The sequence below is a fragment of the Sapajus apella genome, unplaced genomic scaffold (genome assembly GCF_009761245.1).
Source record: "Sapajus apella isolate SASKATOON/1434 unplaced genomic scaffold, GSC_monkey_1.0 scaffold87, whole genome shotgun sequence".
Lineage (NCBI taxonomy): Eukaryota > Metazoa > Chordata > Mammalia > Primates > Cebidae > Sapajus > Sapajus apella.
Window position 1 is genome coordinate 2,345,881 of NW_022437027.1, and position 14,052 is coordinate 2,359,932.

At 45.7% G+C, this 14,052-nt stretch overlaps 1 protein-coding gene and 1 pseudogene across 3 annotated transcripts in view; one reads left to right on the top strand and one right to left on the bottom strand.

Annotated features, from left to right (window-relative positions):
• The first annotated feature begins 925 nt into the window (after positions 1-925).
• The window catches only part of ELOVL6 (ELOVL fatty acid elongase 6), a 157,839-nt gene continuing 144,712 nt past the window's right edge, over positions 926-14,052 (top strand). For 2 of the 3 annotated variants that reach the window (XM_032254749.1, XM_032254751.1), the window contains exon 1: positions 926-1,545. In XM_032254749.1, coding sequence (XP_032110640.1) covers positions 1,457-1,545 — 89 coding nt within the window. In that variant the 5' untranslated portion in view covers positions 926-1,456. Of the gene's footprint in view, positions 1,546-13,497; positions 13,804-14,052 lie in introns of those variants that run through there. The other variant, XM_032254752.1, reaches the window with a different exon arrangement.
• Positions 12,936-13,539, bottom strand: LOC116534405 (annotated as a pseudogene).

The following is a 14,052-nucleotide window of genomic DNA, read 5'->3' on the forward strand; positions in this document are numbered from 1 at the left end:
GCCTCCTGGGTTCAGGCAATTCTCCTGCCTCAGCCTCCTGAGTAGCTGGGATTACAGGCACACGCCACCATGCCCAGCTAATTTTTTGTAATTTTAGTAGAGACGGGGTTTCACCATGTTGACCAGGATGGTCTCGATCTCTTGACCTCATGATCCACCCGCCTCGGCCTCCCAAAGTGCTGGGATTACAGGCTTAAGCCACCGCGCCCGGCCGTAACCTAATTTTTAAAAACATGGGCTCCTTATTATTTTGTAAAGCTTATAATTACATTATTAGATACCTCCTTGTCTCATATTTCATTTTTCCAAACTTTTGGGGGAAATGAGTGGAGGGATGGATGGAGTAGAAAATAGTTTTTCCTCTTGGAGGCCGAGGGCTCAGTAGGGGTCAACATTACATTCAGCCCTCTTCTCACATATCATTCTGTTCTACATATATATACCTATAGTAAATCAAGCAAAATGTATCATGCATGCAAATAAAGTTTTTGCATTTGGCCAGTTGGTCCAGTTCTCCTGTCTGTTAACTTCCTTCACCACTCTGTCTCTGTTCATTAATCCTCTCATTCCCTGTATCTAAACCCTCCACCTAACCCTCTCCCAGCCCTTTCTTCCACTTCCGGCTACTAGCCTCACTCGCCTGTCCACTATTACAATCAGCATCCCCAGTCTGCACGAGATTAAGGTGCTCTGCAGCCCGCAGGGCCTGCTTAGCATGAATCAAAGCCAGAGCTCCAGGGTAGCGGTGGGAGTGGTCCCAAAGGCAGGGCGAGGAGGTGGGAAGCTCATTCCCTTCACTGATAATCTCAAAGCAGATTTGCTCGGAGTTCTCTTGCAAGGGAGCTGGCAGGCTTTACTATTTCCCAATCGTTTACTCGCCAAGCTCTCGGATCCACGCGCCGCGGGAGTGAGCCCCAGACGCCGAAACTTCATTCAAAGCAAGGCGGCCCACGAGGTTGGGCTTGGGGGATCTGGATGACCTCCAGGTCACTTCCTCTAGCTCTGCGCCCTTCCCCCACTCCAACCACCTTCGCCTTAAACAAAACTGTCCCCCAGGGCTGAGAGAGGTCGCGCTCTTTCGCACACTCCCTCACCAAGGGTTAATTTTTCCGATCGCACGAGGGGGAGGAGATTTCCCTGTAGACGAGTAAAAAGGGTGATGGACAAACGTGCGGGCACTAAGACCGCAAGGCATTCATTTCCTCCTACGGTGGATGCGGACGCCGGGAGGAGGAGAGCCCCAGAGAGAGGAGCTGGGAGCCGAGGTGCAGGCAATGCTCAGCCCTGGATGTAGCTAAGAGGCAGGGAGAGAGACGACCGCCGGAGACCGAGCGGCGTGGGGAAGACCTAGGGGGGTGGGTGGGGGAAGCAGACAGGAGAGCACTCGAAACCTAGCGCTTTACAGACTATTTTGTTTTGTATCGAGAACACGTAGCGACTCCGAAGATCAGCCCCAATGAACATGTCAGTGTTGACTTTACAAGAATATGAATTCGAAAAGCAGTTCAACGAGAATGAAGCCATCCAATGGATGCAGGAAAACTGGTACGTGATGCTTTCGCCTGATACTGTTCCCGGGAGCCCTGCGCGTCTTCCCGGGAGTGCCTTAATGTCGGTATTCCCTGCCCGGGCGTGAATGGAGCGATGAATCGCGGGCACCTAGCCGATCACTGAGTTCTCGGGTCTCCCGGGTGCAGAAGACGCTGGGGGTGCACGAAGCGCGCGGTCTGTGGGTGCCCCTGTGTGAACCGCGGCTACACAGGCATCTTTTATGTAGATTATATAACATAGAACATATATGTGTGCATAGAGTGATGTCTCCACGACAGGGAAGGCGGGAGAGATGCCACAGTCCAGATCGCCTACCTGTGCTATCCACCCCCCCGACTCCGGTTTTCATCTAGATTTGGGTTTTCTTGCTCGGCCTCCAGCCACCGGAGTGTGAAAGGCAGTGGAGGGAGGACCCTGTCTCCTGCTCCCTTTAACCCTCTCCCGCCCGCCGCCCTCGGCCCTGGTCCTCGCCGTCTCCCCATCCCTCGTGTCCTTCCTTTCTCCTTGCAGCGCTCCTGCTTCACTGTCCTCCTGTGTCTGCTGCTCCCCGGCTGGCCGGATGCCCCCTTTCTAGTACCCCTTTCCCCACGCGGATCCCTTTCCGGTTTCATAGAGACCGGGTGGGAGGGAGGAGAGGAGGGGACAATGAAAACAGTAATAAATGAATGAACCCGAGCGAGTGAAGCCACGCCATTATTAAGTTTCTGTTTTACGGAAACGCCTTTTGGACACACTCACTTCTAATATTGTGCGTAGCTGCTGATGGGAGTTCAGGCACACAGAATAAAAGCCCCTCAGTCTGCAGAGTACTTAGGGGTGGAGGGGCTCTTCCCCAGAAAACTAAATCAGGGAAAACACCTTTCTTATTTAGTGTAGTCCCTCCGCCAGTCCTTTTGAAAATCTTTGTGTGGGAGGCGATCCAGTGTCACCTTGCAATATTTAACAGAGGAGGGTGTGCTCATCTCGCTTCTTGGAGACTGGGTTGTGGCAGAGACATTCCCCTCCTCCTCTTAACTTAGGGTCTGGCGATCTGTAAACTGCAAGCCCGACGCATCCCGGAGCTGGGCTAGGGGTCTGCAACCCCGAAGGTGGCTTGATCGGGAGGGTCGGGCCGCAGGATCTCCCGGGCGCCGGGGGATTCCGCCCGCCGCGTGCGCGAGCACGCGTACCCCGGGCCCTCCCCGCCTGCCCTCTTCAGTGGGAAACCAGAAACGCCGGCGCGCCCGGAGCCGGGGCGGGTTGGTGCAGTGGGAGCCGGTGCCACGGGGCGGCACCTGGGAAAAGGGATTTCAACTTCCTGCCTGCCCTCCGGCCCCCTGGAGTCGCCCGCCAGCGTCGGGAGGCCTGGCCACCGCTCCCTTGTCCTCACGCCCGGCCGGAGCGCGCCCACTCCCAGCTTCCCGCGGGCCGGCCCAGGCCCCAATGGCCATTCGCGGCGGCTGCCGGGCGGAGCCAGCCCACTGGGCCGCGCGCACCGGCGAGGCCGGCCTGCTGGGGGTGAGCTACGGCATGGCTGGCGGCGGCGGTGGTGGGCCAGAGGCCAAACGGCTGCGTCTGGCCAGCGCCAGAGACTAAGAGGCGGGGACGCCAGCCGCTCGGAAGGACTGGAAGTGGGGCCGCCACATGGGCACGGGGCTGGTGCCCTCCCGGGCCGCCGAGGCCGGGGGCTGCAGGGGTGGGTCCGCGAGAAGGTTGGACACCGCGGGTGGAGCCCGCAGATTCCACTAGGGGAGGCCTCAGCGTTTCGGGGCAGCCGAGTCCCCTGGAGCCCCGCCGCCCGGGATCCTTCTCTGGATACACTTCCTCCGCGCGCTTAGAGGGTGGCGCTGGAGGCGGGGAGGGGGCGTTGGCCCGAGCCGGCGGGCGCCGGAACCGCGCGGCTGCCTAGCCCTGGGCCCGGGTCTTCTGCGCAGCTGTTTGTCCTATCCTCTAGCCACCCTGTTTGGGCCCACAGTCCTCCAACTTTAGCCTGTGTGCTCTGCATTGCCTTCTGTCTGCCGAATCTCTGACTTGCTGCGACCTGGCTTACCCTGCTCTTCTGGAAACTGCTTTCCCTCGCTTTGCGGGTGACCCCATTCACTGTACGCCCGCCCTTCCTAGCCCCACCGCGGTCGATACTGCCTCTTACTTACGTGTTGCTTTTTCTCTGAGGCCACTGCCTAGATCTGCTCCAGGTACCATTTCCCGCCTCTTCTCTCCATTCAGTCAGTACTGAGCCAGACAGGTCGTAGTCCTCCTGGGACTGAAAACGACAAAAAATGTGCCAACGTATCTGCTCCTGTTAGGCTTTGACCACTGTTTCCTCCTAGTTCTTTATCTGTACCTTTCTTCTGCCAATATCCTTTATTGGCGTTTATTTATATACATGGATATTCACTTACAGACCATCATCAGCTCTTCAGGGCACGGTTCTTGTCTTATCCCACTCTTGATTCTGCAAAGAACCTAGCAAAGTGCTTTGCATAGGGCATATTCTTGAGAAAATGTCCAGTGAGTTGAAATGGTGATTGGTACCCATTTTATCGCCAGCACTACTCGTTATTCCCGAAGGTTAACAGGCTTGAACTTGAATACCGTGTCAGAGTCACATCTTGGGATTTTGCCCTTCCTGGCTTCTGTTATCCTTGGATTGCTTATTGCAGTCAAAGAACCCTGCTGGCTGTTATCCCGTCCTTGCAACTCTTCCTGACCCTAATTGTGTTACTTTCGTGTGTGTGTGCGTGTGTGTGTGTTCGCACGCGCGCACGTCCAGATTTTGTGCATTTCTCCCAATATCCTGGGGACCCAATTTTATAACTCTCCTCCATCCTCAAACACTATACAGCCAAAAAGTCTTTTTTTTTTTTTTTTTTCTTTTTTTCAAGACGGGGTTTCATCATGTTGGTCAGGGTAGATTCTAACTCCCGACCTCGTAACCCACCTGACTCGGTCTCCCAAAGTGTTGGGATTACAGGCGTTAGCCACCGCGCCGGGCCCAAAAAGTATTTAAACATTTTTTAAAATTTAAGTTTACTAGCTGGGCATGGTGGCTCATGCCTGTAATCCCAGAACTTTGGGAGGCTGAGGTGGGTGGATCACCTGACATCAGGAGTTTGAGACCAGACTGGCCAACATGGTGAAACCCCATCTGTACTAAAAATACAAAAAAATTAGCTGGGCATGGTGGTACATGCCTGTAATCCCAGCTACTCAGAAGGCTGAGGCAGGAGAATTGCTTGAAACAGGGATGCGGAGGTTGCAATGAGCTGAGGTCGTGCTACTGCACTCCAGCCTGGGCAACAAGAGCCATACTCTGTCCCACTCCTCCCAAAAAATTAATTTTTGTTTTGTTTTGTTTTTTGAGACGGAGTTTCGCTCTTGTTGCCCAGGCTGGAGTGCAGTGGCTTGATCTAGGCTCACTACAACCTCCGCCTCCCAGGTTCAAGCGATTCTCCTGCCTCAACCTCCCAAGTAGCTGGGATTACAGGCATGCACCACCACTCCCGGCTAATTTTGTATTTTTAATAGAGACGGGGTTTCACCGTGTTGGTCAGGCTGGTCTCAAACTCCTTCCTGACCTTAGGTGATCCGCCCACCTCGGCCTCCCAAAGTGTTGGATTTACAGGCGTGAGCCACCACGCCTGGCCGCTCAAAAAATTAATTTTATTTACACTTGTTATTTTTATTTTTAATACAATCCAGCTGATGCAGGACAAAAAGTCTTGAACTAGATTTTCTTTTCATTCCCTTTATAACAAAAGAAGGGAACTCCATAACCAAGGCTTAGACATTCTTGAGGAGAGAGGAACTTGAAGAAATCACAAAATCTTACCTTTTTCAGACTCATTGACTTAAATGATTTGGAATAGCTTCTGGAGGAAAAACATGATATAGTGAAGCTTCTACTATCTGTCGTTTGAGAATTTGTGGTTGTCCTTATAAATCTCTTCTTAGTATCAAGCAAAATTTGTTAATTTAGAGAATTAAAACATCTCTCTCAAAAGTAAGCTACACTGACTTTTGAAAAATTGTGAGAAGGGCCAGTAGCAAGTTTTGCCAGTATGCTGTCTTTGCTAACTAGCTTCATTTAAGAGGACCTAAAATAATAATACTTTATTAAACATACCCTATAATCCATTCTTACTAACCATAGCACAAATTAATGGAAACATACCCTGTAATCCGTACTTATTGACCATAGCAGGTATTCATGGAATGGGGGCCCACTTTCAGAGTCGCGTTTGTGTAAACACTAAAGGGTACAACTGAGGCTAGTTTATCTAAAGTTTATTGCTGCTCTAATGAATGATTAACCTCATACACATTGGCCTAGCCATGAAAGTAAATACTGCAGACTTTTTATTTTGCTAGCAAATAGTTTCATATATAATAGGTTATAATAGCAATTGAAATGCAAAGTAGTAAGTATATTTCCTTGTAGGATCATCCTGGGCCTCATCTTGATACTACATGTCCAGTGAAAAATATCCTGTCTGGGTCATATTATCTGGTAAATAAGAGTTTATGACATGAGGTAGAGAAAAATGCCTGCTCGTAGGTCCAAATAGGAGTTTTGAGTACCAATTTTACACTGAAAAGTCCTTGTAATTTTACAACATTGAAAATAGAGGCATTTTGCTCTTTTATGAGATGTCTGGCCTTTACCTGTTTTTCTCACTAAGAGCGGACTTAAGTTAGAAGTGCTGCTAGCCAGGGAGCAAAATCACCTGGCGATTGGTAAGGTGACATAAAATTCATTGAGTGAGAAGGGAAGCTGGGCTCTCTCTGCCTTCTCTTTCAGCCGCCTGCCAGGTTTGTGCTAACAGCAGTGCTAGTTCCTCCAGTTGTAATTGTCTAGCCAATGATGATTATCTTCTGATGTCGGCTGACACGGTGCTGGCCAATAGGAAAGCAGAAGGCCTGTGCTGACTGCTGTAACATTATGTATGTGAGGTGACGTCTTCAAAGGGCTTGCCTGGAACCTCACGAAACTCTCCCCCCTCCCCTCTCCCCTGGCATTCTCCACACATCCAGCCTTTCAAAGCTTTGTATATTTTTCTGACTTGTCTCCCCACTCACTCCCTTGGTGATGGAAAAGGATTTACTTGTTTTATTCTGTGTTATAAAGTCTGTAAGATCGTGTAGAAATTTTAAGAATTAAATGCTGTTCAGCTGAGCGTTTATTCACAAATTTGTTTTTACCAAAGGGGAAAAAAAAATGCAGTGAAACATTTTATTTCACTTTATTTTTGTTTTGTTTGTCTGTTTTTCTTTTTTTTCTGAGATGGAAGGAAGCCAATTTTTTTGTTGTTGTTTTTTCTTTTTTCTTTTTTTTTTTTTCATTTTATTTTATTTTTGAGACAGGGTCTTGCTCTGTTGCCCAGGCTGGAGTGCAGTGGCGCAATCTCGGCTCACTGCAACCTCTGCCTTCAGGTTCAAGTGATTCTCATGCCTCGGCCTCCTGAGTAGCTGGAATTACAGATGCCATCCACGAACCCAGCTAATTTTTATATTTTTAGTAGAGATGGGATTTCACCATGTTGGTCAGGCTGGTCTCAAACTCTTGACCTCAAGTGATCTGCCCACCTCAGCCCCTGAAAGTGCTGGGATTACAGGTGTGAACCACTGCACCTGACCGTGAAATATTTTAAAAGGAATTGTACATCTATATGTTATTTTTTTTTATAGGTGAAGTTTGGAAAGTAACATGATGTACAATTTCACGATTAAAAAACATAACATGCACTAAAAACCTGTGTTATCATTTAACTCAAAATATAGCAGCATAAAAACGTAAAATATAGCAGCATAATGTTAATGAAACCGTTGAAATGCAGACATAGTATTTGGCTGTTGTTTTTCCTTTAGTGAGGATTGCTTTGAATTGCTTCCTGAAATCTTCCCTGTAACCTTCTACATGCATTTGTAAGAAAAATGGCTGGAAAACAGTGCATCTGTGTCCATGGAACAGGGTAGGCCAGAGCTGCATTTCATCATTAACATTGCAGCAACAAATTTGGTCAGCTCTGTTGGAATATAGTATGTCTATAGTGTACTCATGTCACTTGCTGTTTATTTTGAGGTATCACAGTTCATATTGATTTAGGATTAAAAAATCATGTGAGGACCATAACGTGTCATTCAATAAATTTTAGAAAGCACTGGGATATAGGCATGATATGTACTAGGTTAAGAGTGAGAATAATGAGAAAACATATAGAGAAGAAGTATGTGATCTGTGTGGGGTCCTAGAAAATAATGTGAAGTTGTGCTTTGATCAGAGCTTTGATCTGAACCTTCATGTATTTTTAAAGAAATTATAAATATTCACACAATTCTTGTTTCTTTGGGATTCCAAAGGATGAAAGCCAGCTTAATGCAAAATATTTTATGATTATATTATCCATCTGGATATTTGTACTGGTTATAATTAGTGATTAAAATTTGTACATAAAGTCTTTTTCACATTGGAAGTAAAAATTCTGTGGTCTTCAGAGGACTGCCTGTTGCCTTTTTGTTTGAGGATGATTCTAAATGTGTCAAAGTGTATAACATTGGAACTTAATGAAACTTTTCAAATGCAGACATCGTATTTGGCTGTTGTTTTTCCTTCAGTGAAGATTGCTTTAAATTGCTTCCTGAAATCTTTCTTGTAAACTTCTGAATGCATTTGTAAGAAAAATCACTGGAAACTTCAAAGTCAACTTATTCCATATCTAAGAGTTCCCTTACTTCCTTGAAAGAAGAATCTTCCTCCCTTCCTTCTTTTCTTTGCTTTTCACAGACTTTTGCCCTTGTTGACCAGGCTGGAGTGCAATTGTGTGATCTTGCGCCACCGCTCCTGGGTAATTTTTTTTTTTTTTTTTTGTATTTAGTAGAGACGGGGTTTCACCATGTTAATTAGGCTGGTCTCAAACTCCTGACCTCAGGTGATCCACCTGCCTCAGCCTCCCAAAGTGGTGGGATTACAGGCGTGAGCCACTGCGCCTGGCCAGAAGAATCTTTCAACTTAGAAAGTGGAAGAGTTATGAGAGGGATGGAGACTTAGAAATACTTAGGAGGACATAAAATCAGTTTTTTGTTGTTGTTGTTGTTGTTGTTGTTGTTAAATCAGTTGTTGTTATTATTGTTTGTTTGTTTTGAGCCCAGTCTTGGCTCACTGCAACCTCTACCTCCCAGGTTCAAGCCTCAACCTCCTGAGTAGCTGGGATTACAGGTGCCTGGTCCCCCATCTAATCAGTCTTTAGACAACAAAGTAAAATAGTGTGGCACCATTCTGGCAATTCAGGAATTCATCTTTGCTTAAACAATCTGCAGTATTTCAGGTCCAAGTATTTTATTTTCTGAAATGAGTTAACCAAACATTGTCTTGATGATTAATTTATTTTTTCAACTTTGGACACAGGTGAGCCAAACTGTCCTTTATTAGTAGGAACCAGACTTCATTCCACAAATTTGCCTCAGTCCTCTCTCTCTTTACTCTTTATGTACCTAACATCCACCCGCTCTCATTTACTTTCCAATTACCTTTGTTAGGAGTGCTTAGGGATGTACCTAGGAAAGTTACCTGTACAACATATGTCATTTCTGTTGATAACCGTAGGTAATCTGAGTGAAACTATAACTTGGCTTTATTGTAATATTAAAACTCATAACTTCATTTATTTATCCAGATTCTGATTGTACATGTATTCAGACAGGGTGCTGGGCATGGTGGCTCACGCCTGTAATCCAAGCACTTTGGAGGCCAAGGTGGGCGGATCACCTGAGGTTGGGAGTTCAAGACCAGCCTGACCAACATGGTGAAACCCCATCTTAAAACAAAACAAAACAAAAAAAAAACCCAGCATCTCTAATTATATTTAGCCTCCAATCATTTATTTTAGACATACATGAGGGGTTTTTTTCTTTCTTTCCTTTTTTTTTTTTTTTTCTTCGAGATAGAGTCTCGCTCTGTCTCCCAGGCTGGAGTGCAGTGGCATGATCTTGGCTCACTGCTACCTCCACCTCCTGGGTTCAAGTGATTCTCCTACCTCAGTCACCCCAGTAGCTGAGACTACAGGCATGTACCACCATGCCTGGCTAATGTTTATATTTTTAGTAGAGACAGGGTTTCGCTATGTTAGCCAGCCTGCTCTTGAACTCCTGACCTTGTTATCCGCCTGCCTGGGACTTCCAAAGTGCTGGGATTACAGGTGCGAGCCATTGCACCTAGCCTCTCTCTCTCTTTTTTAAATAGAGACAGGGTCTTGCTTGTCACGCAGGCTGGAGTGCAGGGGCACAATCACAGTTCACTGTCATCTCAAACTCTGCTTCTGGGTTCAAGCGATCTTGCCTCAGCCTCCCAAGTAGCTGGGACTATAGGCATGTACCACCTCACCTAATTTTTTTATTGTATTGTAGAGTTAGGAGTCTTGCTATGTGGCTTAGGCTGTTTTTATTTGTTTGTTTGTTTGTTTAAGAAATGGGGTCTTGCTATGTTGCCCGGGCTGGAGGGCAGTGGCTATCCCACTACTGATCAGCACTGGAGTTTTGACCTGCTCCGTTTCCAACCTGGGCGAGTTCACCCCTCCTTAGGCAACCTGGTGGTGGTCCCCCGCTCCCGGAAGGTCACCATATTGATGCCAAGCTTAGTGTGGACACTTGATCGGCATACTACAGCCCAGAACTCCTGGGCTTGAGCGAACCTCCCACCTCAGCCTCCTGAGTAGCTGGGACTACAGGCATGTGCCACGCATGTGCCACCCTGCCCAGCACTTAGGCTAGTTTTGAGCCGTTGGCCTCAAGTGATCCTCCCATCTCAGCCTCCCAAAGCGCTAGGATGACAGATGTAAACCACCACACCTAGACAGCAGGGTAGATTTTCTTTGTCCTAAAGCAATGATACTAACAGTTAATATATGGCTGCTTACTGATTGCAGGCCTTCTTTTAAGATTCTTTACATACTTTAACTGTGAAACCCTTGCAGCCACCCTTTATGATCTTTTGCACAATAGACAACTCAGGTAAGGGAGTAGGATTTATATGTGGGATTCGGAAAAGGAAAACTGGGCTTGAATAAGGCTTGGATGGCTGGTGGAATGTTGATGGGTGTGTCACATGGCCCCAGTCATCCTCTTCTTTGAATATTAATTAATACAGCATTCAATCAGTAAAACAATGCACTTGAAAACTTGGCTGCACTGAAAACATATCAGGCATCTGTGGTCTTAGTGATCTCACAATTGTCTCTTATGTTAATAATTTTCCCTAGGTGGATCCTGAACACTTAAGGCCAGGATAACTACAGAAAACCCCTATTAGCTTCACTGGCTATAACAAACATTAAACTGAGAATTATTATTTTCTGAAGATCATTTGTTCAGTATCAACACTTTTTGTAATTTCTGAAAGCAATGACACCTTTAATGATGCTTCTATCATAAACTGTTTCACAGTTCATGTAAAACAAACTGTGGCTCACAGATTTGGAACAGCTTTGTAAAGCTTTGGCCTATAAAATATTTTCTGTCTGCTCTGTAATATTAACTTCTTACACTCAGCTTGGTTCTAGACCCTGGGGATTTTGTGCTTCTACCTGGTCTGCAGCCAGACTTTCCTCCCAGCAGGTTTTAGTGTAGCTACTTGTAAACAGCCACCCACCATTGACAGTAAAATAAAAATGTGTGGGTTGGGGATATCCCTATTCTTGGAGGTCAGCTCCCATAATGTGAAGAATCACAGAATACCTTTTGTTTCATTTTATTAGCTTTCAATTATTTTCCTGATTCTAAGATAAGAAATAGTGATAGGAAACGAAATAAAAACATTAATAATTATAAAGAAGTCAGAAAGGAAACACCTTTAATTCTTTTCTAGAGGCAGCCACTGTTACTTTGTCCCATTTCTTTCAGCCTTGTTTCAGTTTTTAGTGTGTCTTAGATCATTCAGTGTCTAAACTGTGAATGCCTGAGTTCCCCATTATGTGCCAGGCACTGCACTGAACACATTTAGATACTATATCATTACACCTCTTTTTTTTTTTTTTTTTTTTTTTTTTTTTGAGACAGAGTTTTGTTCTTATTGCCCAGGCTGGAGTGCAGTGGTGTGACCTCGGCTCACCACAACCTCTGCCTCCAGGGTTCAAGCTATTCTTCAGCCTCAGCCTCCCAGGGAGTAGCTGGGATTACAGGCAAGTGCCACCATGCTGACTAATTTTTGTGTTTTTAGTAGAGATGGGGTTTCACCATGTTGGCCAGGCTGGTCTTGAACTCCTGACCTCGGCTGATATGTCCTCCTCAGTCTCCCAAAAGATTTTTTTTCTTTTCCATTTTGCTGAGGTCTAACTTGAGAAGCCTTCATTTGTTGGGAACAGTTAGGTTATGTGCTTTTTCTCTGCTTACTGTTTGCTACAGGTAACTTTGTGAAGAGGTGGAGGATCTAACTTGCAAAGTCTTCACTTATTAGGAAGAGTTAGGTTATATGCTTTCTCTCTGCTTACTGTTTGCTACATAGTAACTCTTGCAAAGAGGTGGAAACTTTTTTCCCCTCAAAAATGGCTCCAGAATGGAGTGGAACAATTGATACTATGTAAATTAAGGGATGATTAAGAGATCAAAGGACCTCTTAAGTGTGGTACTTAATAGGAAGAAATTGGCTTTATGGAGTTTTCTTAGGAAAAGGAGTGATTTTCAGGGTTTTGCTCATATGCCCCTAAAACAAGTTTAAAACACTATGTGCTGCCTCACACATTTTAAAATTTTCATCATAAATTGAAATAAGTTAAATTTTAATAGATGTAGAATAAATATAAAATGAGTGAAGATAAGGATTGGCTAATTATGATAACTATTACATGATATCATAAGATAGGTTTACCTACTTTATTGAATAATACATAATGAATCTGAAATCACAGAACATTGACCTCCATGGTTTTATTCAATTTATAGTGGGGTTTTTTTTTTTTTTTTTTTGAAACATTCCATATACATATATATGGACTTGTTTTTGTTTTTTTTTTAAGATGGAGTTTCATTCTGTTGCCCAGGCTGGAGTGCAGTGGTATAATCCTGGCTCACTGCAACCTCCACCTCCTGAGTTCAAGTGATTCTGTTGCCTTGGTCTCCTGAGTAGCTCGGCTTGCAGGTACATGCCACTACACCTGACTAATTTTTATATTTTTAGTAGAGACGGGGTTTTACCATGTTGACTAGGCTGATCTCAAACTCCTGACATTAAGTGACCTCAGCCTCCCAAAGTGCTGGGATTACAGGCGGGAGCCACTGCACCTGAACCCATTCCACTTAAATTTAAAAGAATCACTGGCTTGTTCTGAATCAGAAATATCCCAACATTCAGAATGCAGAGTGTGATCAGAAAGGGAAAAAGGAAGAATATCACATTGCCTCCTGGCATTGTTTACTTATTTATTTATTTTTACCAGAAACCCATGCACTTTATTGAACGCCATTGTAGAAAAGTGTGTGAGGGTAAAGGGTTGATACAGGACTTGGCTGGGGGCAGGGCGAGGAATGGAAGCTGGAGTTCGTGGGAGACAGGTCACGGGCAGAGCCCCTGGCCGGGATGATTCCTCTGGATCTACTGATAGGCTTGCAGAATGAGTATTGAGATGATGATCAGCAGAATGGTCATGATGATACCCAAAATTAGGGCCCAGATGTTCAGGCACTTGGCGGTGGAGGCGTAGGCCTGGGCCCCGGTCAGCTCATCAACCACCTTCCTGTCCCTAGACTTCATCGAGTAGGCGAACGCTATGAAGCCCAGGCAGCAGGAGTTCATGAAGAGGGTGTTGAACAGGGACCAGACGACATGGTCGGGCACAGAGGTCTCACTTCGGATGTGGATCAGGTGGATGTTGGGGGCGCAGGGTTGTGGGGCGCCCCCAGCACACCCACCTCATGTTCCTTCTTCAGCATCTCATAGTTCGGGGGACGGTCCGTGCTGGCGGGAGTGAAGAAGGTTTGGATAGTGTGGTTCATGGTGTCCGGGGAAGACCGGCTGTGGTCAGGTTGCTGGGATGCTTCTCCAGCATTGTTTATTTTTATGATGTGTGGGTGAGAGATGGGTAGGCTATCAGATGTCTCAAAATAAGTCTTCTTGACCGTAGAGAAGGTTATAGATGATAGGATTTCTGTGTGTGCTGATGGTCAGTAGGAATAGTCACCTACTTGTTACATCGCTTTCTTATTCTTTTCTTGGTCATCCACATTCAGGACCTGAGGACTTCTCAGGAAACACCTTTCCCTGACACATGAAGTGGCTGATTGAAGGTATTTCTGCATACTTATCTGAAAGTCCTATCTTTTCATTAAAGGTTCTTCTACATATTGACCTGAAGGATGAGTTCCTCTATCAGTCGTCCTGTCATCCTAATTGTGACTCCAGCTGTCTTTTATTTCCACTTCTGCATGACTGTCTTAATACTTCTTATATACATTTTGTTCTTTTTAGGCCTTCTTTTCTAAGCCATTTCTCAAATTTTATTTGCAGTCCACTGGTAATCCAACTAGCTACTTCTG